The sequence below is a fragment of the Benincasa hispida genome, chromosome 6 (assembly GCF_009727055.1).
Source record: "Benincasa hispida cultivar B227 chromosome 6, ASM972705v1, whole genome shotgun sequence".
NCBI classification, from domain to species: domain Eukaryota; kingdom Viridiplantae; phylum Streptophyta; class Magnoliopsida; order Cucurbitales; family Cucurbitaceae; genus Benincasa; species Benincasa hispida.
In genome coordinates this window covers 3,500,371-3,522,830 of record NC_052354.1, presented here as the reverse complement: position 1 = coordinate 3,522,830, position 22,460 = coordinate 3,500,371, and the positions used below count along the sequence as shown (strand labels likewise).

The window sequence follows — 22,460 nt, the reverse complement described above, 5'->3', positions numbered from 1 at the left end:
TTATTTGACTATAATTTTGTAAATATAAGATTGATTGAGAATAAGAAAATACAAAGCTTAGTTTGGTAGTATCTAAAAGAAACTAGTTTGGAAATAAAAATAATTTAATTATTGATTGGCTAAATAATACCCTTAAACTTTGAAAAGAAGTCTAAAGATACCCTTACGTTAGTTTTGGATGGAAACCGTTAGGCTTTAGTTTCAAAAGTATTTTTTTGAACTTTTAAAAGTTTCAATAACAACTTTAAACATTAAATATACTAAAAAATACTTTAGCATCTCGTTTATATATATATATATATATATATATATATAACCATCAAGGGTTCTTAGGACTTGACTATTTTAACAAAGTTGTATATTAATCTATAAAGTATAAACACATATACGATAGATACGGCGACACATCAATTTCTAAAAAAGTAGGATACAAATACATTGGGGATATGTTTTTTTATATAACAAAATCTAAGAAATATGTAAATTTAATATGAAGATACTAAATGCAATCCAATTAAAAGCATAAAATGTTAAGTTAATAACAACAACAAAATACAATAGAAATACTGATAGAATATAAAAGACAATACCAAAGATATTGAAATACAATATTCAATAAAATACATATAAAAGGTTGGGGGTATACCAAGTCAGGTCAATTAAAGAAGAAGAATATTAGAGGAGGGAGTACGAAGATAAACAAAGAACTTATTCATGAAATTGTTGAAGATAATCAAGTGAGTTCTTTTTTGCGTAACTTTATGGGAACTCAGGTTTAAAGATGAAGATTGCATGATTTTACAGTTTGGTCCTTTTTACTTTTAGTTTTAGGCCGAGGAAGTGTGTTTTTTAAATAGGGCATTGCTTAGTTCTGGAAGGGGACACACGTATTCGATATTTAAAAGAGAGAGAGAAAAGAAAAAAAAAAAAAAAGATATGTCAAATCGCGTATCAGATACGTATCTAGAAAGTATCGGGAAGTATCAGTATCTGATATCGATTCTCTGCCTCACATAAAGTATCCATGGTTCATAGATATTAATATTTAAGTGTGTTAATACATCAATGGAGCTTAATACACAAAAAGAGACACATTGACAATTTGGGTCATAATTTAGAGGGCAACTCGTAGGAGGTGAAAGAAAGAAAGTATGTGCATTATTATGAAACGTGTAATAATGAAGAGACTTTGTTGATCTTTTCGCCCTTCAAATTAGACTATTTATTGTGGTCACTTAAGAATTTAATGATATTCATTTATCAATTTTTTTTCTTTTGTGTTTGATGATTCATAGTTTTGTTGAGTTTTGATGTAAATTTTTTATTTTAAAATTTTAAATGTTCAGTAATGTTTAAAATATCGATGTCGATATAAATATCGAAGCCTTAGTTTTACGGAATATTCGATGGAAATATACATAAAATTTCGATTTCAATGGATATTTTGGAAACATTATAAAAAAAATAAATAAATTTAAATTAGTAATTAATATTTGTATGATCTTTAAACCAATTAACATATATATTATTTATATTATATTTAAATTAGTAATATTTTATTACTTACTTGTCATATTTTTTACATTTTCTACTGCATAATGGAAACATCAATCCATCCCTATATCCAACCTATGGAAAGTTAAAAGATAATTGATGGAAATATCTAACATTTCGAAATCGAAATTTAATGCTATGGTAATAAGTTTTATATTTTGTTTTTCTTTCTAAATGATCTTTGAAAACAGATTGAGAAATCAGAAGCTTGAAGGCTCCGAAAAAGGAAGAACAGTTTCAAGTTTGATCCAAGGAAGCAAACTTTCAGGTACTCTCTCTCTGCCTCCATTAATGTCGAACTTCAAAGCGCTTTCTCATCTCTTCTCTGTCAAGAAGCACGAAACAGTAATAATTAAAGAAAGCAGACATTCTCCGGATGAATCCATCACTGTTTACTTTAATTACGAAAATGGCAATAAAGAAGGTAACAGTATTCTTTGAGTATTCTAATGGTTGACAATTCCCTCAATGACGAAGTAACCACGCGGAATTTCGCCTTAAACTACGTCGTTTCGTTCCACTTCCTTTGCTTCTCCCTTTTTTCTTCCAATTATTATCAATTTTTAATTTCTTTGGAAACTGAATCAATCTGCATCTTCCCTCCCTATCTATTTCTTTGGTTCTCAGCTTCTTCTGACACTGATTTTGAAACCAGGTTTGTTATTGGATTATGAATATTTCATTTTTATTACTGTAATTAGATAGATGTCTGATTTACATTCTGGGTTTTGCTATACATATGTTTTTTCCTCAACTTTGGGATGGATCTGGTATTTGGGTAATTGAGTGGAACTTCAATCGTGGGAATTTTAGTGGGATCTGCCCCTCTGTTTGCTTTCTATTCCTTTTCTGTGGAATTTGGGTTTCTGATTTGTATAGAAAGCGAAAATTACTCATTTTTAATGTGGATTATTGTATTCTATTTGGTATTTAGAGTTTGGTCGTGACCAAGACTTGTTCCCTCTTTTCTGATGCAGAGTGGCATCATTTTCTAGTTGATCAATCAGCAGTTTGAATTGATGTGCAATGCGGAGACCTGTTGGAGCTCTTCTGCGTGATAGAAGAGCTGTTCAAGTGCCTATTAGTGGAAGAAATCTTTTGTATAAAATTTCTGTGTCTTTGGTTTTTATTCTGTGGGGAGTTATCTTGCTCTTTAGCTTATGGTTCAGCCGTGGCGATGGCTGCCAAGGTATGCTTGCTTTAAACACAGTTTCGATGTCCTTAGTGAAGATTTGTTTGAATTTAGAAGGGAATTGAAACTAACTACACCATTCTCTTGTGATTTCTGATTCTGACTGAACTGTTTTCAATTGGTTTTTATCAGTTGGCTGCTTCCGTGTTTCCTACATATAATGGGATTCTGAGTAATTGTGCCGTTCTATTATCCCTTCTTTTATTTTCCAATCCGTTGGTTTTATAAGATTCAAAATTGTTTTGTTCCCCTTGTATTCAAAATTCTGGTGTCGGTTTTAGTCTTGTAATATTGGGTTGTGAATTTTCTCAACGCTGTTAACTGATAAGCACAATTGGCAATCCTTCACTAATGAAGTTCGAGCATAATAGGATGCAAACCCAGTATATCTGTGTGGGTATAATAGAGTAAGCCCACTATATGACCTTACAGTTCAAAGGATACAATAGAATAACCCCCTGCAGAGTACTTTGCTTCCTGAAATTATATTTATGTAGACGCTTCTTAGTGGAAACTTTAATGGAGTCCCTGAAGTTGGCTTCCTTTGCTTAAAATTTGTTTTATTTTGTTACCACTCTTGTAAGTTAGTTTCGAACTGTTGAACTGGTTTGGCTTTGTTATTAATCACCAACCTGGCTAAATTAAAATTAAAAAAGGATTTTCTACGCTAATAGAATAACTCCATGATTTATTGACCAGACTTGATATTGATAGTATTACTGACTGATTGTCTATACCCTTCTTTTCTTTGGGTTTCACTTCTTTTCTTTGGGTTTCAGAAGGATCAGTTTTACTTCCTGATGGTGTATCTACTTCAAATGAATCTAAATTGGAAAAGAACAAGGACTCTGACGTTTTATATGAACCTCCAATGGGAGAAACTGAATGTACCATTCATTTAAAAGATTCATGCTCAATTGATACTGCAAGCCCTGGTTCTGACAATGAAATACTTTCAAGTGAAGAAAGTAGCAGTCATATACAAGCTCCTACGAGGTTGCCTGAGGCTGAGAGCTCTAGCACTGGAGTAAAATCTGAAAGCAAACCTCTCAAGGGAGATATCTCGTCGGACACTGTTCTACTCAGCCTTGAAGAATTCAAAAGCAGAGCCTTTATATCCCGGAGTAAGTCTGAAACTGGCCAGGCTGGGAATCCTATCCATAGAGTAGAACCTGGTGGTGCAGAGTACAATTACGCTTCAGCTTCAAAGGGAGCAAAGGTTTTGGCTTTCAACAAGGAAGCAAAGGGAGCTTCAAACATTTTAGGCAGGGACAAAGATAAGTACCTCAGAAATCCATGTTCTGCTGAAGAGAAATTTGTTATCATAGAACTTTCAGAAGAAACCTTAGTAGTAACAATTAAAATTGCTAATTTTGAGCACCATTCTTCTAACTTAAAAGAATTTGAGGTACATGGGAGTTTGGTTTATCCAACAGATGTTTGGTTCAAGCTCGGTAATTTCACTGCTCCAAATGCAAAGCAAGCACATAGATTCGTTCTCAAGGACCCAAAATGGGTGAGATATTTAAAGTTAAATTTTCTTACCCATTATGGTTCAGAATTCTATTGCACACTCAGCACTGTGGAAGTTTACGGAATGGATGCTGTTGAGATGATGCTAGAGGATTTAATATCTGCTCAACATAAACCTTCTATATCAGATGAAGCTACTACTGATAAGAGAGTAATTCCCTCCCAGCCTGGACCCAATGATGAAGAACAACATGGTAGAGAGTTGCATTCTCTTGCTACTGAGGAAAGTGATGATGATGTTGTTTTAGAACTCACAAAGAGCAAGACACCTGATCCAGTCGAAGAATCACACCATCAACAGCCTGGCAGAATGCCTGGTGACACTGTTCTCAAAATTTTGACACAGAAAGTTCGTTCACTAGACCTAAGTTTATCTATTTTGGAGCGGTATCTGGAGGATTTAACTTCCAAATATGGCAATATATTCAAAGATTTCGACAAAGATATAGCAAATAATGATCTACTCATTGAGAAGACCCGAGAGGATATAAGAAATATTCGTAAAACCCAGGACATCACAGTATGTCATACTCGTGTCCTTTCAATTCATCTTTTGTTAATAACATTGCCTAAACATTGCTTTGTTGTCAATGTAGGACAAAGAACTTCGTGATCTCATTTCTTGGAAGTCCATTGTTTCCTTACAGTTGGATGGTCTGCAAAGACATAATTCTATCCTCAGGTTTAAATTCTATTTTGGTTCTCTGAATATAACTCTTAAATATTCTAAGTTTGTTCGCTTGAATTGTTAATAGAAACACGACATAGGTATATTCTGTTTATAACTCTTAAATATTCTATTCATTACTTCTTTCGAACGGTTAAATACTATTTATCACTTTGCACAAGTATTGTTTTTCTAATACAACAAAGATATTTCGTTGACAATTTTTTATTTTTCTTTTGTATTTTGCTCAACTATTTGTTTCCTTCCTACTTTCTTCAACATGTATCGTATCCAATAAAATTCCTCCATAAAATTATTCTTATATTTTAATTCTGGAAAGTATTCTCATACAGCCCCTTCTGTCCTTTTGATTCGCCCCCCTATTTTTGGCAAGCGTTATAATTTTTTTTATCATTCTTATCTAAGTTTTCCTTTGGAGAAGAAAAGAATAAAGATTTTGTCGTTGAAAGCTAACTGCACTGCCTAAAGTCACCTTAGCAATCTTTGTTACTTCAAAAACTGTGTAAAGTTCTCTTTGTAAAATTCTTCCTGTGGTGAAAGAGGCTGAAAGCTTCTGTTGTATTTTGCAGATCTGAGATTGAAAGGGTCCAGAAGAATCAGACTTCACTGGAAAACAAAGGAATAGTTGTTTTTCTTGTGTGCCTCATTTTTTCATCATTTGCTATTTTTAGGTTATTTTTGCACATTGTTCTTAGAGTATATGAAAGAACAAATAATTCCAGGAAATTTTGTTGTGTAAGCCCTTCCTGGTATCTATTGCTTTTGAGCTGTTGTATTATTCTTTTCATACAGTCACTGTAATCAAGGATTGCCCCCTTATTTCTCCATTTTCCTTCTCCAATGTAAATGCTCCATCTGCCCCCACCCAAAGTGAAGAATTAAAATATGAATATGAAAGATGAATGAGAAAGTAAGACTAAAAATAGATGTTTTTTGTTTCAATAAGAAATTCCAAATAGCCAAACTGACTTTTAGTTTTTATCTTGTGCCCTTGTGATTCAGATACAGTAATGGCTTAACTAATTACATTAAATGCATTATATAACATTAATATGTCATTACACATTGTCTTCTTTAATATTTGATATGGATATAGAACTTGAGATACTTTTAAATGCAATAGGAATAGAAAGAAAGAAACAGAAAACAAAAAAAGAAATGTTTGGATAATAAGGTTGGTATCAATCTTTAGAAGGAAAATGCAATGATTGTAATATGAATTTGTAATAGAAAGAATCACAATATGCAAGCCAACAAGATCTCAAAACAGCATTAATATGTATGAGAATTGAGAATCTCCTTCAAATTCAGCAAGGAATGACTCACAAAGAAGCAATGAATCTTTGGAACTATGAGTTGTTATAACATTATAGTTATTATTAGTACACATTCACAAGCATTGTGTTGATGATGATGATGATGGAAGATCAAAGGCATGGAGAAGGAGAAATGGAGCATTATTTTAAGAAGCCATTCTTCTCATCTTTTTCCCCATTTTTGTTTGTGTTGGTTTTACTTCCTTCTCTTGTACTAGTTTTTCTAGTTTGTAAGATTGATTTGGAGATTCCTTGGAGGACTGGCTTGGATAAAGACTTCTCAAGTTTGCAAAGCTCACAACTTCATTCTTTTTCAAATAACATTTCTTCTCCTAAGTTGCTTGAACCAGCTGCTTTGGACCTCAATGGACAGTCTTTTCCCCCTCCAATTGTAAGTATAATCTTGGTTTTTCACACTTTGATACACTTTTTTGTTTGCCTCCTTATAATTAAATGATGTAGACAAGACTATTTAATCACTCTTCCCAGTTATAGGCCAGATCTTTTTTCTTTTTTTTTTTCTTTTTCCTTTTAGCCTTTAAACCTCATTTCACAGTCATGGATAAGTGGTCCTTTTGAGGTGTATTTGGGACTCCAACTTGCCGTAGGGATATGTGTCGAAAAAAGATGATATTAATGGTTATTTTAACGTTGGTTTTAGTAAAACTATTCACAACTCAATGGTTAAAATAACAAAATTTTCTTTCGTCTAATGTTTTCAATGACTCTATCATCGATGACCAACTCCGGTGACTAACTATGACGACTATCTCTTGCAATCATTCTAGCGAGGACTACCTCTGACGCCCAATTTCTATGACAACCACCTTAAACGACTAGCTCTGACGCCCAATTTCGACAATCCTCTGAAATTTATTTAGGAAAAAATACATTTTTGATCCCTATATTATGAGTCTAATTTTTATTCGGTCTCACGTTTCAAAGTATTACACTTTTGTTTTTGAATTTTAGTTTAATTTCTATTTGATCCTTAGTTTTCATTTTATCACTAAGTTTCAATATTTTTATACTTTTATTCTCAAGTTTTATTAATTCTCACTTTGATAATTGGTGTTAACTTTCACATGAAAGATTCGTCAAAATAATTTATTTATAACTAATTTAATTCTTTTAAATTAATTACGAGCGTTAATATCATAGAGTAACAGTGAATAATTAGTGAAAAATAAAAAATATAAGTATAAATCTCGAAATTTTAGAGACCAAATCGAAACAAAATTCAAAAGTCAATGATTAAAAAGTACGATTTTAAAACTTAGGTATCAAATAGAACTTACATTCAAACCTTAAAGATAAAAAGTATAGTGTTTTGAAATTTGGAAACCAAATAAAACTGGACCCAAACTTAGAGACAAAAGACCGTTTTCCTTTTTATTTCTCTGCCTCTCAATTTTTGTCTCTCTTTCTAGCCTTTTTCTCTCCTGATTTTTTTATCTACTTCTCAAACTTTTTTCTCCTAACGATTTGTACCCTTAAGTAGAAAAATCTAATTTCGAAGTTGATAGTATAATTAGTTGAGCGAAGCTCGTACCAACAACAATTCGTTCCTCTAAATTATTTCTCTCTCGTTTACATTTTTTCTCTCAACTCTTTTTCATGTTTAATCTGTATCCTTTGATCTATTTCTACTGTTTTTGCTTCCTATAAATTTGTGTTTCTCTTCATCCCCTCCCCTCCACCAAAACGAACATAGTTCAACTGGCAAGTTATATTAAAGACTAAGAGGTCTATAGTTCGAATCTCCACTCCTATTGAATTTCCCTCTAAACTTTTCTTTAATTCTGTTCTTTCCTCTCAAATATGATGCCCTAGTAATTTGATCATTTAGAAATCATATCGAAAAACATACACTAACCATTCAAAAACTCTTTTAATCATTTCAAAATCACACCAAAAAATGTAATTTTGCATTGTGTTGCTAAATAAAAACTGCATTATTGCATCATGATCATCAGGAAGAATTACAGAAAATAGAACGTGAAAACAAAGAAGCCAATGGAAAAGGTGCAACTTCAAGAATCAGCAGAATTAAGAGATATAGTAAGTTGAAGAAAATAGAGGAGAATTTGGGAAGAGCAAGAGCAGCCATAAGAGAAGCTGCTCAACTTCATAATCTTACATCTATTCATCATGATCCTGACTATGTTCCTATAGGCCCAATATACAGGAATCCAAATGCTTTCCACAGGTATATGTAAGGTTAAATTACAATTTTAACCGTGATGTCTTCATCTAGTTACAATTTGATTCCTATATTTTTAAAGTTTTTGTTACTGTATTTTTGTTTCTATTAAAACTTACTCGATCTTGCTCCCACTATTGAAAAGCATACGAAATATAAGTGGTATACATTTTCGTGAACGTGACGAGTGAACTCCATGACGTAACAATTTTAGTCTCTATGCTTTAATCAATTATTTCAGTTTGGTCCTTATGCTTTTATATTGAAAAATTATTCTCTTTTATGTTATGATTAAAATTCTCTAAATGTCTCTGGTATTGTTAATCTAGAAATAAATTATTTGTAAATGTAACCCGCGAGTTTCATTATGTGACATTTTGTTTTAGTGTTATATAAGTTGCTTTCTTTTCTTTTCTTTTCTCTTCTCTTCTTTTTTGAGTTCAATAATGTATGGACTACAAGATTCAAAACATTGGTCTCTTGGTCATTGACATTTGTTTTAACCAGTTAATTTAAGTATTATTTTAGAATATAAACTATAATGTTTATTGATGTATATATAGTGCAACCATGATCAACTTATGTTATATTTCAATGGGGCAGAGATATCAAGAAAAAGATGGATGATACATGATGTTTTAAAGTAAAGGGACTAAATTCAAACTAAATTCAAAAGCTTGAAATATATATATATATATTATATATATATATATATTATATATATATAACTTTATTTAGTTCAAATCATTAAAATGAAGAGGGTGCCTGTGCAGGAGCTATCTAGAAATGGAAAGGCTTTTGAAGATATATGTATACAAAGAAGGAGAGCATCCAATGTTCCATGAAGGTCCATGTAAGAGCATATATTCCACAGAAGGAAGATTCATTCATGAAATGGAAAAGGGAAATTTGTATACTACCAATGACCCAGATCAAGCCCTTCTCTATTTCCTCCCATTCAGTGTTGTCAATTTGGTTCAGTATCTCTATGAACCAAACTCTCATGAAGTTAATGCCATTGGAGTTGCAGTCTCAGACTACATCAATGTCATCTCTAACAAACATTCTTTCTGGAATCGCAGCCTTGGTGCTGATCATTTTATGCTTTCCTGCCATGATTGGGTAAGCTTTGGAAATTGAACGAGCAATGGTTCCCGCACTCGGTTAGATCTCACCTTTCTTTCTTCTTTGATGCAGGGGCCACGCACAACTACGTACGTTCCACTTTTATTCAATAACTCCATCAGGGTATTATGTAATGCGAATGTTTCTGAAGGTTTCCGTCCCTCTAAAGACGCATCGTTTCCTGAAATCCATCTTAGAACGGGAGAACTCGATGGGCTTCTTGGGGGTCTCTCGCCTTCTCGTCGACCTATTCTTGCATTCTTTGCAGGCCGTTTACATGGCCATATAAGGTACCTACTCCTGCAGGAATGGAAGGAAAAAGATGAGGATGTGCTTGTTTACGATGAGCTTCCAAGTGGTATATCATACAATTCGATGTTGAAGAAGAGTAGATTTTGTTTATGCCCTAGTGGCTATGAGGTAGCCAGTCCAAGGGTTGTGGAAGCCATTTATGCTGAATGTGTTCCTGTTTTGATATCTGAAAGCTACGTTCCTCCTTTCAGCGATGTTTTGAATTGGAATTCATTTGCTGTGCAAATACAAGTGCAGGATATACCAAAGATAAAACAGATACTAAAAGGGATATCTCAAACTCAGTACTTGAGAATGCAGAGGAGAGTGAAGCAAGTACAGAGACATTTTGTACTCAATGGAACTCCCAAAAGATTTGATGCTTTCCATATGATACTTCATTCTATCTGGCTCAGAAGGTTGAATATACACATTCAAGATTAAAGCCACCTTCACATATTTTTGTATGATCCTTTTTCAACATATTTTTTTAGCTTCCCAAAAGTAAATAAAATATCAAAAAAAGGGGGATAAAAGGCATTGTCTTTGCTATTTTGCTAGGTAGAGAGGGGGAATGCCCATTTTTTCATAATCTTTAATATTGACATTTTGATTTTCATTTGAATTCATCCTTCTGCAGTTCAAGCAGAACAAGGCACCCCAAATATTTAACTAGAAACCCAATGAAGAAAAGCAAATAGCTCACAATTTCAAATTACAACCCTCACTCCACTAATAACTGAATATTATATATAACCCATCAGAGATGGATTGTGGTACATACAAAATCATAACTGATACATTCAAATACATGTTTCTTGTCCAAAAATGAATGGGGCAATGGTAGAACAAAACCTTAAAGAGGGGGGAAAAAAAATCAAGAATCCCTTGAATCTAGTATTGTATATGAAGACAACAGTATAACCTGACACTAAGAAATGTTATATATACACAAACCTCTCCACTTTTATGTTTCTAGTAGAATATGAGCTTGAGGAGATCACTAAATGAATCATGAAGTGGAGCTTAATCTTGCCCAATGTTGCAGAGACAATATGAAGCATCAAGTAAGATCTGTTATAGTGCTAGAAGTATTTGGAACCAGAAGACGACTGCGGAGGCGCTGGTGGCAGCCGGTTTGGAGTACGACGGCTGCTAGAGTTTGAACCTGAGTTTATGTCACCATTTTGTGCGGGATCACTTGAATGTCTACTGTGGCCATTGGAAGAAGATCTTCTGTAATCAACCCGACCATTAGCAGCAGCATCAAATGCAGATCTCCATTCATCTCCAGGTGATCCGCTAGTTTTGGGACTACTTTCTGCAAAGGTTGAAAATGTTACACAAGGTTGGGGGGGGGGAAGGTAACAACGAAGCATCTTTTTGAATTTTGAGGTGAGCAATAGAACGTGCATACAAACAATGAAAGCAGCAACGAATGACCAAAACTACCTGCACCACTATCGGACCAACCAGCACCAGCTGCTCGATTATCGTGAATGCTGAGCTGGCGCGTAAGTTTTGAAAGGAGAGAAGATTGTTTTTGATAACGTTCTCTCCTCCGTTTTACATTCTGGTCCTCCTGAAGAAGCTCCTCAATCCTAGCCGAGCTTTGGGCACTGTTTACAGAGTTAAAAGACAATTAAAAAGGATCAGAGAGGCTATGTATGAATATAGATCAAGAAAAAATCAAGTCTAAACCAACATTAAGACCAAAGTCTACCTGATCGAGCTATATAATTGATTTAGCATGTCTTCCTTGGCCTTCTCAACTTGACAAAGGACAACAGCCTGCAAAATCAACAACTTACTAATGAAAATGTGTTGCAGACAAAGACATCAGCTACTTGGGATAATCATTCTAAACGTAAGTTTCCACATAACCAAACTATTCCAAACTTACCTTGGGAACATTTGCAGCCAAACTATTCAAAACTGCTTCAACATAACCACGAACTTCTTGAGACATCCACCTCAGTTCTTCTTCAGGATCAGCAGGTTTTCGAGCCATAGTATCCTAAAAAAAAGTCGATAAATTATTTAACATTAATTCCAAAATACAATCAAAAGCAAGAAGAATAGAAAATTTAAAGTACGTGAGAAGTGATTAATTTAGGCTCAACTTCCAAGGAAAATAGCTTAAGAAACAAATAGAACATTAAATAGAAAAAGCAACAAGAAAGAAAGCATATGCAACATCCTATCACATTCCAAACAGTAAACACAAATACCCACGAATGTAGGATAATTATCTAAATGTGAACGAATTCTGAAAAAGAAAAAGAAAACAAAAAAAAAAATCAGAGCGATGACATACTAGAGAACCATCAGATAGACTCTGCCGCATGGTAAGACCACCTTCGGAGGATGCACCTCTAGTTTGTCCTCCTCTGGATGGTTGAATGACATTGCGTATCTTGTTTGTCCATTCCACCTTGTCTGCAGCACTCTCCGCTTTCAAAACAACAGCAGTATGGGCTGAAGAACAAAGCACAATTAAGTCAGCAAGCAGGTTTTTAACATGGAATTTACAGATTTGGAACATTTATGAAAAGAATCTTATGACATTTAAAATGTCTTCTTTATAGGAATACGACATTTAAAGTATCAAAATCCTTATGTAACTTTACCTTTCAAAACAGTTTTATATGGAACCTTGCTGGTAATCTTAAACACAAGACTTGATCCTTTTCCAGAGTCTGGCCCATTAGCCTTTTTATCCTTTGAACTCTTTGAAGGTGTAGGCTCTTCCTCATCTGTAATTTCTTCGATATTACAATCCTGTAAACATTTTGACAGTCAAGTGTGGCAATTCAGGTAAACAACAGTATGACAAAATCATAAAAAAAATCATTGCTAAACTTCCAGTACATCTCCAAGAATGTCAACAAAACTCACAAGATATGGCCACCCCCAAATTCCCATCTATAGTGATGTTTTATTGTCTTAAATGATTGTGCATGAGAATATACAAAATGAGACTTAATTATAGAAGAAAAAGAAAAGCAAATAATTATTTGTGAAACTTGAAATAGGAAGGAGATGGCGTTGTATGCGTGTGATACCTCTAAAGTAATGACACCACGAAAGTATCTTTCTTCTTGCTTCTTGGTGTATCTAAGCTGCACAATGAGGGTAAAATAAAAGTAAATAAAGGTAATAATAATAGACATATGCCACCTATTTCAAATAAAAAGATAAATAATAGATAAATGTAACAAGAATGCAGAACATAACATTTCTCCCTGTGACCACACAAAAAGATGGCATGGCTGAAACGGTTAAGTGAACTAATTTACTTAACCTTCACATGTGATATCATCGTACACTCAAAGAACAGTGAAGCTACTACAAGATTATCAGCTGTTATGTAATGGGTAGATAATCGTCAACACATGAACTTATGATCACCAGAAACATCCCCATAATCTACTCAGATTTTTCCTCTTCAATATAGGAAACAAACATATGAAGGTCAATGTAATGAAAGAGCACATTGTAAAAAACAAGTGAAATAAATTTCTCACTTGAAAACAAGAAGCACAATCTCTGGTGGAACTATATAAGCAGTCCCTAACCAAACTTAAATGGAGAGAGTAAATTTTACTCTAAGGAGCATTTTGATGTATGCAAAAATCCTTCTAATCATGATACACACAATAGAACACATATTTTGGCTTCAAGTATATAAGCTTCTAGCACCTTAAACACATATCAATATTATTGACACTAAATCCCTGTTAACAATTACAAAACAGGATACTATGTTATTAATAGAATTTTAGTAATCTCCAACTATCTTACTTAAGGAGTACGAATGGATGAGCCCAGCTACAAGTACAACACATGGTTCCCACATTCTAAAATTATAATATAGTTTACACAGTAGTAATAAAGCATTAATATTGATGTGATGTCCAGAGCTACAACCTGTGGAATTTACATTAAGAACAGTCCTGAAATGCATGTGAAAAGAACAAATGCTACACTATCTGACTAAGTATTGAGGAATCAATAACCACCCATTTGCACTGACCATTAACGCAAACATCCACAAAATTTTACATACCTTCCCAGTCTTCTCATTCAAAACAAACCATCGCCTGCTCCATCCATTAGTTTTTGTACTTTTCTTTAACAAGAAACCTACAAATAGAAACAAAAATTTAAAAATAAACCTGTAAATTTAATAGTCGTCTTAAAGTTTACTCTGAAACAAACTGCTCTACTAGTAATGCAACCACAGTGCACAAACTATGATATAAACCATCATACAGAATTCCATATGTATAACAGCCGAACTTCAAAATTGCAGACAGATAAAGACAGTTTGACATGAGTACAATATAGCATGGATATGCCAACAAATAATAACTATAAATTGTACAGAAGAATAATATTACATTAAAAGTTCATTCATTCTACATATTCAAAATGACACAGCATTTTACTTTCTATAAAAAAAAAAAAGTTTAATGGGCTCCACAACCAATAAACGTAGGTAAGCGTTTCAATAAGTTATACATAATAAATAAGGGTTAAAAAGCAAATTCAAAAACCAAATGAGTCTTCAATTATTCACAATAATTCCAACGGCCTAGTCCCAAGTCATTCCTTGATTTGTCTATTTCTAGTTCCTTTCTTTAATCCATGAGTCCAAACATAACTAAGTGCCAGAAAAAAGTTAAAGAGTCAAGACTATAGTTTGAGTGTCCAACTTTGATCTGAAGTCCAACACGTACCAATCAGCACTCGTGGATGCATCCAAAATAAAACTGTCATTCACGTGTAACAGACAAATTGCGTTTAAAGTATTTTAGTTCATCTCTATTTTAAAAACTAGATGATCAAGATCCTGCTGTATATTCCAAGAGTTGAACACATTTCAGCTTGGGGGATTTACCAGAATAACAACTCCAAACGAATCAGAACAAAGTTTACTAATCAAGATGTACACAGTTCATTTAATCCAGATTTAAGAGATAGAGAGAAAATAGAAACAGAAGTTCAATTAATCATCTTAATTTAAAAGAAGGGAAAAAGAGTCTGCTAAAAAACAAATCTCAAAATGCCTTCATGAACAGTTTGAAAGAAATATTCATGATGAAAGTCAAAACCCAGTAATAGTATTGCATGCATACCAGCTGTTATCTCTCCCTCAACACCTGCTGTCTTCAAACCCGAACTTTCCTTCTCTTCCTTCTCTTCCTTCTCTTGCTTACTAGGTTTTTCTTTCATTGATTTCAAGCTTCCACCAGCTTGCTGACTATTTGTTTGAGGACTACTTTCCTGGTAAAAAAAGATATACTAGTGAGAATGGAAAACAGAAAAGAGAGTCAGCACCCCTCTGTTCACTCAGATTACTCACCCTGTTTGACACCGCTTGTTCAGCCTCTTGTGCTTTTTTTGATGATCTAGTCTTCACTTCCTCTTCCCGGCGCTGTCTTTCCATCCTAAATTGAGAATTAGGAATTGACATCATTTACAATCAATTTACAATTAAAATTTAAAATTTGTCACAAAAAATTGCATAGCATGCATATGCATAGGTGGTTGTGGAGCAGAAGAGATTTCTATTGGAATGTGCACAGCATTCAAGATCTTAAAACAGATTAGCAATATCAAAATTTTCCCTTCTCCTTTCTCACGGCACCACAAAAAGGCATAGCAGTAAAAGATTGTACCAAGCTTACCTTCTTTGTACAAGACGTATGAAGTGTTGTGGTGGGACAAATGCTCGCTCCATGTCAACTAACGCCACAACCATCTTTTTTGCTTCATTTTTAAACCCATCCAGTGCAGTACTTGCAATGGCCACAACCTAGGAAAATAATTTATTTTAGAGGGTGGGGAAACAGCTGGTTGTAGCTCTATTACAAGAAACAGCGTTTGTGAAAAAAACAATAAGAAACCCTTTGTTAAAAGAATTACAGCCTATATAATAAAAAATTTCAGCACAAAAAATAAATAACGATGCAAACTACAAAAGGATATAAAATAAAAATTTAAACTATGAAAAGTTAAGAGGCTAAACAATCAGATCAACCAAAATAAATAAATAAACTACTCACCTCTCTTTTGAATGGTGGGTATCTTCCAAGACCTGGGGTGCCATTAGCAGCAGCAGAAACAATATCTATCAAAACTCTATGCACCTATATTTTTGTCAAACCAGAAACATAATCAATTTTTTTAACAATTCAAAGAAACAAAAAAAGCTCCTAGCTCCTTGTTAAAGAAATTAGAGAAATTACGAGGCTAAGAGTAAAAATATCCTTGTAATCCCAAATTCTATATTAATATCCTTATAATCCAAATTCTATATTTTGGGGTTCTAAATAGTCTCCTCAATTATCAATTTAACTTTTTCTTTAATTATTCCCTATTTTGCTTAATTTGGATTGAAGAGCCTCTTCAAAATCGATCCTGGCTTTAGAAATATGGAAGGATATCCCATCTTTCCATTAGTAAAAATATCCTTGTAATCCCAAATTCTATAATTTAGGGTTCTAAATGGTCTCCTCGATTATCAATTTAACTTGTTTTTAATTATTCCCTCTTTTTCTTAATTTGGATTGAAGAGCCTCTTCAAAATCACTTCTGGTTTTTGAAGTATGGAAGGATGTCCCATCTTTCCATTTTTTCTGTGGTAACAAATTGTCCATCATCCACCAAAAAAATTTAATCAAAACAAAAGAAATTTATAAGCTAAGGCTCAAATTCTAAAAGCGATCTCAAGACAACAAAGAAATATTCCACGATGAATTAAGTACCCCAAAATTTAAGAAGCTAAGCATTTCAGGCCCTTGTGTATATCTTACCTCATCAACACAGAGACGTGATGGTTCTTTCGCAAGCTCCAAAACACCTTTTATTAAAGATCTCAAACCTTTCTCTGGTGAGATAAGATAAGGCTGATAACCATCAGCTTCTAATACAATCTGTTACAGAGAAGTCAAGAATGAATCTACAGCTAGATAAAACATAAACAGCTGGGAAAAAACAAAAAACAAAGAAAAAAAAAGGAAAGATAAAACATACCCTCTTCACATTATTAATATCGAAGTGTCTGTCTAAAGGCAATTGCTTAATTCGATTTGGAAAATTCCCCTCAAAGCTAGCAACAATTTTCCAACCTGCACCCTGAAATATGCTAGGTATTGTTAGACTTCTAGATCAAAACCCTCTACTGCAGTTCCCCGAGGGTTAGCTTTGTTCTGATGCAGAAATTAACAAGATGAAGTGCATGCTCTATGAGTACACTTCCAATCACCTCCAAGTGAGTTTAAAAGACAGGAAGTAGAGAAATATGAAATAAGCACGAAAACAGAGAGGGGGAGATTAACAAGATAAATTCTACATCCAACCAGCGATGAGGGGCAAAACTTCTTTGAATTCAATTCACCAATTCCAAGTCCCTGACAACCTCTTTAAATCGATATCATCCTTCACCTTACAATTTGCTTCCATTTCCCCCTTCCACGTGTTTCAACACATCCATACTTCTACAGTAAGAAATTAACTTTGTAGCGAAGTCCAACATAAGATTAACTTAAATTATGAGAAATAGTTTGTTTACACAGAAGATTACCATGCTTAACAATTTTATAGAAAGAATACAGAAGTTGAAGAGAGGCACTCTAAGTGTCTAGCCCCAACCTAAACTAAAGACCATGATAACTATAAAATAGAAGCATCCCAAACTTGTTGTGCAGTAGAATTGTGAAAAAAGTAAATAAATAAAATAGAAGACCCTACCTCACCAGAGCCTATGTGCTGGAGAAACTTATCTTCAAACTCACGGCAAAGTTCCAAAGCTAGAGCTCTAGTCCCCTCAACACCATTCACCATTTGCTCACCAAGCCTAACCAACTCATCCTGAACAACTTGAGACTTCCCTTGTAACCTTGAATAAAAGTAGGACATAGAAATCAATAGGGAGTTAATTTCCTCCCATGTATTAAAAATATTTATTTTATCAATCTGAAATTCTGCCAGATAAATATGTCACTAGGAAACCACAAATATGGCAGACTCCATTTCAACTCAGATAGTGGAATCAACCTCAGAAGCACTTTAAAATGCAAACTATATGAAGTTTTAAATCACAAATGCCAGAAATTAAAACATCTTCATAGTTGTCCATGATTTTTTTACCCAGGATATATTGTGAGAAATAGGTGGTCTATTTGTTAATACACTTGACTAGGTACAACAGAAATGACTGGAGACAAAAAAAACTAAGATATGCACAACAATTTGTAAATAAAAATTTCCTCATAAATTTTGGGAAATATTTACCCAGAGAGAAGATTAGGAAGCCGCACTTTCATGCACTTCCGGATCTGTTGGGACAGTGCACCAACTAAAGCTAGCCTGCCTAGCTTACTTTGAGGGGCACCAGTTAGTATAGATTTTAGACTTTCACTCTCTGCTCTCCAAGCAGTCTCCATGGAATTCTCAGAGCCAACAGATCCAGACTGTGCAGTAGCTATTGAAACAGATTGACCAATTAAAGCAACCCATGGGATATCTGACGCTCGTGCTGGCCCTTGATTTAACAGGAGAGCTTGCACTGCAGCAAGAGATTTCTGGTCTGAAGAAGCTTGGTCAATTTTGCTAATTACACCAATGGTTCTGGTACCTATATTGAGGATATCTCTCAGATTGAATCACTTAAAGAATACAGTGGCATAGAGAGAATAAAAGATGCATAATTTGATATAAATCAACAAAAACAAAATTTTAACATTGAAATTGATCCCTATAAACCAAATAAGGAAAACTAAGAAAGAGGAAACAAAGATTCATGATAAATAATCGTGGTGGTGAATATAAAAAGGAAAAACGCAGTAATTAAAATTTATTCCCAAGGTATACAAATAACATTACACTGAATTCAGAAAAGAAATGAGATCATGACTGCGAAGCATAATACCATCTTTATCAAATTCCTTGGCAGATCTTAGGGCTCTAGATGAAGCAATTTCAGGAGCCTGAGCTGCTGGTACAATAACTAGCAAAATTGCATCATTGTGTTCGGCATATTCACTAACCTATGCAAAAACCATCAAAATATAATTACTTATACCATTGACAACAGTCTACAAGCTACTCCAAACTATCACTTGGTTAAGAATAAATGCATAAACCATCTACATGGATAATGAATCAGAATTCGGCCAAAAAGTATTCATCTTTTAATAAGTATATAAGCAAGTCCATGAACAACTACTTACCACAGAATCATCCATGGCCCGTTGATCAAGCCCAGGTAAATCAACCAACTTCAATGGAGGTGCTGAAATGAAATTGTGCAAATGAAAATTGAAGGAAACAAATAACTGAATGAACTAGAGACAAATAGTTGATAATTTATAACGAAAAATGTCAGTGTATGTAAGAACTTAATTATTTCAACATTACAGAAATGAAAATAAAATAAAAAAATCAGAAATTTGACCATCGTCTGATAAAATCCTATTCACATAGAGTGCAGCAGATTTTCATTTTTTTTTTTCGACGTTCTCTGAATAGTTACAATAAATTATAAACTTCCTTCACTGGCTTTAGCTGAGTACTTCTTTGCATAGTAGGCAGTTGTTGCCTATATTTCCTTTATTATGGACAGGAAACTGAATGTGTTGTGCATAGTTAATTTACGTACGAGATTAACCCATTCACACAATCTATATGATATACTTGATTATGTATTTCTTTTTTCATGTAAAGCAGTGGTTGAGAGGAATGGCATAATACTTGATTCGGTGGTTGTCATAGTAAGCCATTCAAATAAAAGTTTTTACCACCACTAATTCGCCATGCACACTTTTTAAAGTCATGAGAAGTTCACAATTTCAAAAAATATATATAAAAGTATTATATATTAAATTAAATTATTATTAATAAGAAAAATTAGAGACTTGTACTGCATACTCCAATGCCCAGATGAACAAACTAACCTGTACTTGTGCGAAGCTTTAGATATATTTCATCTCGGCCCTTTCCTGAAGAACCCTTGCTCAACCTGTCCTGTAGAGAATGTCTCAAAGCACCTAAAGAACAATTGGAATTAGTGCTGACATTAAATATAGGAGTTTACCTAAATAACCATTAATATCTAAAATAGCATCACCTCTTATACTAAAATTATAGTATAGGTGATGCATAACCAAAAGCTTACAAAGGAGAAGGTGCTAGAGCCATTCTACAACCAAGGCCCATTCGCAGATCATTGATACATGAAAAGTTCACACAGAATGATGCTAATTGAAATGAAAAGAGAAGGATGGACCGAGACAGAGAGAAAAAAAAGAAAAGAAAAGAAAATGTACTTTATGAAATTTAAGAAACGAGCATTTTGTTTAGTTACTAACTTGCAGAAACCTGTTGAGATTTATTATCAATCTGCAGAATTATTGATTTGCTACTCAAAGAACCATCCCTCTGTAGATCAATGCTTATTGGAGCTCGCGTAGCACCATTTTCACCCGTTGGCTGAACACAGAATAGAAAATAAATTACACATCAGAATAGTGTACTCATAAGATTGGCCTGTAGATCAATAGAAAGAAAGGAAGGAAGAATAAACCAAGTAAAATTTAACTTACCAACACAGGATGCCCAATTAAACTATTCAAAACTGCAGATTTGCCAGCGCCCTGAAAATTATTATTAAAGAAATAAAGATATGAAAGACATCTTCATAAAATAATCGAGTGTAAATTTTGAAGGTTATAAGAACGTTCAATAGGAACTGAATAACATATCCAATACAGAATTGTTGACTGAAGAAAGCTTAAAATTATGCATGTAAATACAACTCCAACTGCAAACCATGATTAATAAAAAATTCCAACTGTAAAAGTACGATCACACTAGAATTTTCACAGCCGACCAATCTCTAGCAACTCTCATGGCACAACAATCTAAATAAATAATCCATCGCACTTCTAAAAATATTACTGTCCCACTACAAGCACTAAGACTTTGTTACAACGGTCAATCCATGAAGCCGGCCTTGCAACTCATGCATCAACAAGTTAGTAAGAAATAAAACAATGAACTAAGAAACACGCCCCATCACAAGGGAGCTGCAAATTTTTCTTATATAGCAACTATAAATTCAAAACTCTAACAAGCAGACGACATTAAATTTCACATCGTTTCATTACTAGAATGCTCCAGCAAGTTGGGAGACCCAGATAGACACGAAGATCTGCCGCCTCAGACTATCAAATTATAAAAAACTGATCCGATATCCAAAACCCAGTAACAAAGTAAAGAAAACAGGAAGAAACAGTAAACTCACAACATTGCCCAAAGCCACAACGTTGAGGAAAGTCGTAGCCCTACGAGAAGAAGCGCTAGAAGTAGAATTGTCATCAACATCTTCATCGGCAAGCAAAGCCGCCGCTTGGCGCATCGATTCAGACAGTTCTCCCAACTCCTCGATCGCATCCATTGCATCCATAGAAAACTACCCAAGATCAACGATCTAAAACTAAGAAAAACCCAACTGAAGTAATCGGTAGAAAGGACAAAAAGAGTAGAAATTTGAAGAGGGGGAAGATGAAGAGATCGATTAGAGAAGAACCCTAGAAGAGAGATCTATAAGAAGGTAGAACTGGGTATCTGTAAAAGATTTTGAATTTGAAGAAATGAAGAATTGAAGAGGTCTGTAAAGTTGAAATTTTGGAGAAACGAGGGTTATAAGAACAAAGGAGAAGAGGAAGAAAGTTCCCACTTTCTCTCTCTAAAAGACTCTCTTTCTCTCTCTTACTGTCACTGTTAAGTTCTTTGCGTTTTGAAATGTTAAATTCAATTTTCTCATCCAACCTGTTTTCAATTTGATTTGAATTTTCTTTTTTATATATTTTTTAAAATAAAGTATTTATTATGTCATTATTATTATTTCGGTGGTGGCCGGTGGGTGCCTTACCACTTCGGCACTTTTTTTTCCAAAATATTCTTTTAAGTTCAAAAATAGAAATTTAGAACATGTTTGGATCGGTTGTCGTTGATGTCGAAATTTGGTATTAACAGTGAATTTATAATTTATAATATTGATAGTCCTACAAAATAATAAGATCTAACATTAGTGTGGTATCATCTTCAAGACCTAAATGATAGTTGTGAGTTTTACTCTATCTGTGTCGCTTTCTATTTATAATGCTTCACGGTTGAAATGAGAGAGATAATCTTCATGTTTCTTGTTTAATAGTAAGGAGTTGGGTTGGTAGTTTATGTTGATCATGTCCTCTAGAAGTTGCTTCACAAACACTTGAAGCCAATTCTTAAAAAGAGGAGATCGACTTCTACTTTAGCCGCCTGAATTACACCATTTCCTTGTAGGTCTTATGAGTGTGAAAGAGAATGTTCGACACTTGATTCCATCCCAAACTCTGTGAAATTTAATTCATGACCAGATTGTATCTAGATGCTTTACAGGATCTTTTGACATGCCATAGGCCTTCCTCGTTCATAGCTTAAACTTGTGAGGAACATCTTCTAGCATAATTCCATGCATAGAATGGTAGATAAACATGTTCATGAATA

At 33.9% G+C, this 22,460-nt stretch overlaps 3 protein-coding genes across 5 annotated transcripts; 2 read left to right on the top strand and 1 right to left on the bottom strand.

The window, feature by feature from the left end:
• The first annotated feature begins 1,691 nt into the window (after positions 1 to 1,691).
• On the top strand, positions 1,692 to 5,794 carry LOC120080232 (SUN domain-containing protein 4-like). Of its 2 annotated transcripts, none has more exons than XM_039034813.1 (5): positions 1,692 to 1,822; positions 2,532 to 2,743; positions 3,526 to 4,799; positions 4,876 to 4,961; positions 5,537 to 5,794. In XM_039034813.1, exons 2-5 carry the CDS (start codon positions 2,581 to 2,583, stop codon positions 5,766 to 5,768), a joined length of 1,755 nt encoding a protein of 584 aa, XP_038890741.1. In that variant the 5' UTR covers positions 1,692 to 1,822; positions 2,532 to 2,580; the 3' UTR covers positions 5,769 to 5,794. The 2 variants fall into 2 exon arrangements, with proteins under 2 accessions (XP_038890741.1, XP_038890740.1); XM_039034812.1 differs by lacking the exon at positions 1,692 to 1,822 and adding an exon at positions 2,016 to 2,209.
• A 572-nt stretch (positions 5,795 to 6,366) lies between these two features.
• On the top strand, positions 6,367 to 10,779 carry LOC120079654 (probable glycosyltransferase At5g03795). The gene is made up of 4 exons (XM_039033927.1): positions 6,367 to 6,674; positions 8,260 to 8,492; positions 9,260 to 9,608; positions 9,684 to 10,779. Exons 1-4 carry the CDS (start codon positions 6,375 to 6,377, stop codon positions 10,344 to 10,346), a joined length of 1,545 nt encoding a protein of 514 aa, XP_038889855.1. The 5' UTR covers positions 6,367 to 6,374; the 3' UTR covers positions 10,347 to 10,779.
• On the bottom strand, positions 10,615 to 21,712 carry LOC120079653 (dynamin-2A-like). Of its 2 annotated transcripts, XM_039033924.1 has the most exons (22): positions 21,214 to 21,712; positions 20,513 to 20,563; positions 20,279 to 20,399; positions 19,865 to 19,957; positions 19,142 to 19,203; positions 18,841 to 18,958; positions 18,204 to 18,546; positions 17,661 to 17,808; positions 16,944 to 17,045; positions 16,724 to 16,843; positions 15,974 to 16,057; positions 15,596 to 15,723; positions 15,271 to 15,355; positions 15,044 to 15,191; positions 13,972 to 14,048; positions 12,968 to 13,024; positions 12,533 to 12,683; positions 12,220 to 12,380; positions 11,806 to 11,919; positions 11,626 to 11,693; positions 11,355 to 11,521; positions 10,615 to 11,223 (listed from the first exon to the last, which is right to left on the bottom strand). In XM_039033924.1, exons 1-22 carry the CDS (start codon positions 21,373 to 21,375, stop codon positions 10,988 to 10,990), a joined length of 2,796 nt encoding a protein of 931 aa, XP_038889852.1. In that variant the 5' UTR covers positions 21,376 to 21,712; the 3' UTR covers positions 10,615 to 10,987. The 2 variants fall into 2 exon arrangements, with proteins under 2 accessions (XP_038889852.1, XP_038889854.1); XM_039033926.1 differs by lacking the exons at positions 20,279 to 20,399; positions 20,513 to 20,563; positions 21,214 to 21,712 and having other exon boundaries at positions 18,841 to 18,953; positions 19,865 to 19,951.
• Positions 21,713 to 22,460: the final 748 nt, after the last annotated feature.

Excerpts from the sequence above, each read along its gene's own strand:
- LOC120079653 (XM_039033924.1), bottom strand. The coding sequence starts at position 21,375 with ATGGATGCAATGGATGCGATCGAGGAGTTGGGAGAACTGTCTGAATCG. Across the intron at positions 17,809-18,203 it reads CTTCCTAATCTTCTCTCTGG|GTTACAAGGGAAGTCTCAAG; the intron begins GTAAATATTTCC and ends CTTTTATTCAAG. Across the intron at positions 16,844-16,943 it reads ATATTAATAATGTGAAGAGG|ATTGTATTAGAAGCTGATGG; the intron begins GTATGTTTTATC and ends TCTCTGTAACAG.
- LOC120079654 (XM_039033927.1), top strand. The coding sequence starts at position 6,375 with ATGATGATGATGATGGAAGATCAAAGGCATGGAGAAGGAGAAATGGAG. Across the intron at positions 6,675-8,259 it reads AGTCTTTTCCCCCTCCAATT|GAAGAATTACAGAAAATAGA; the intron begins GTAAGTATAATC and ends CATGATCATCAG. Across the intron at positions 9,609-9,683 it reads TGCTTTCCTGCCATGATTGG|GGGCCACGCACAACTACGTA; the intron begins GTAAGCTTTGGA and ends TCTTTGATGCAG.
- LOC120080232 (XM_039034813.1), top strand. The coding sequence starts at position 2,581 with ATGCGGAGACCTGTTGGAGCTCTTCTGCGTGATAGAAGAGCTGTTCAA. Across the intron at positions 2,744-3,525 it reads CCGTGGCGATGGCTGCCAAG|AAGGATCAGTTTTACTTCCT; the intron begins GTATGCTTGCTT and ends TTTGGGTTTCAG. Across the intron at positions 4,800-4,875 it reads GTAAAACCCAGGACATCACA|GACAAAGAACTTCGTGATCT; the intron begins GTATGTCATACT and ends TTGTCAATGTAG.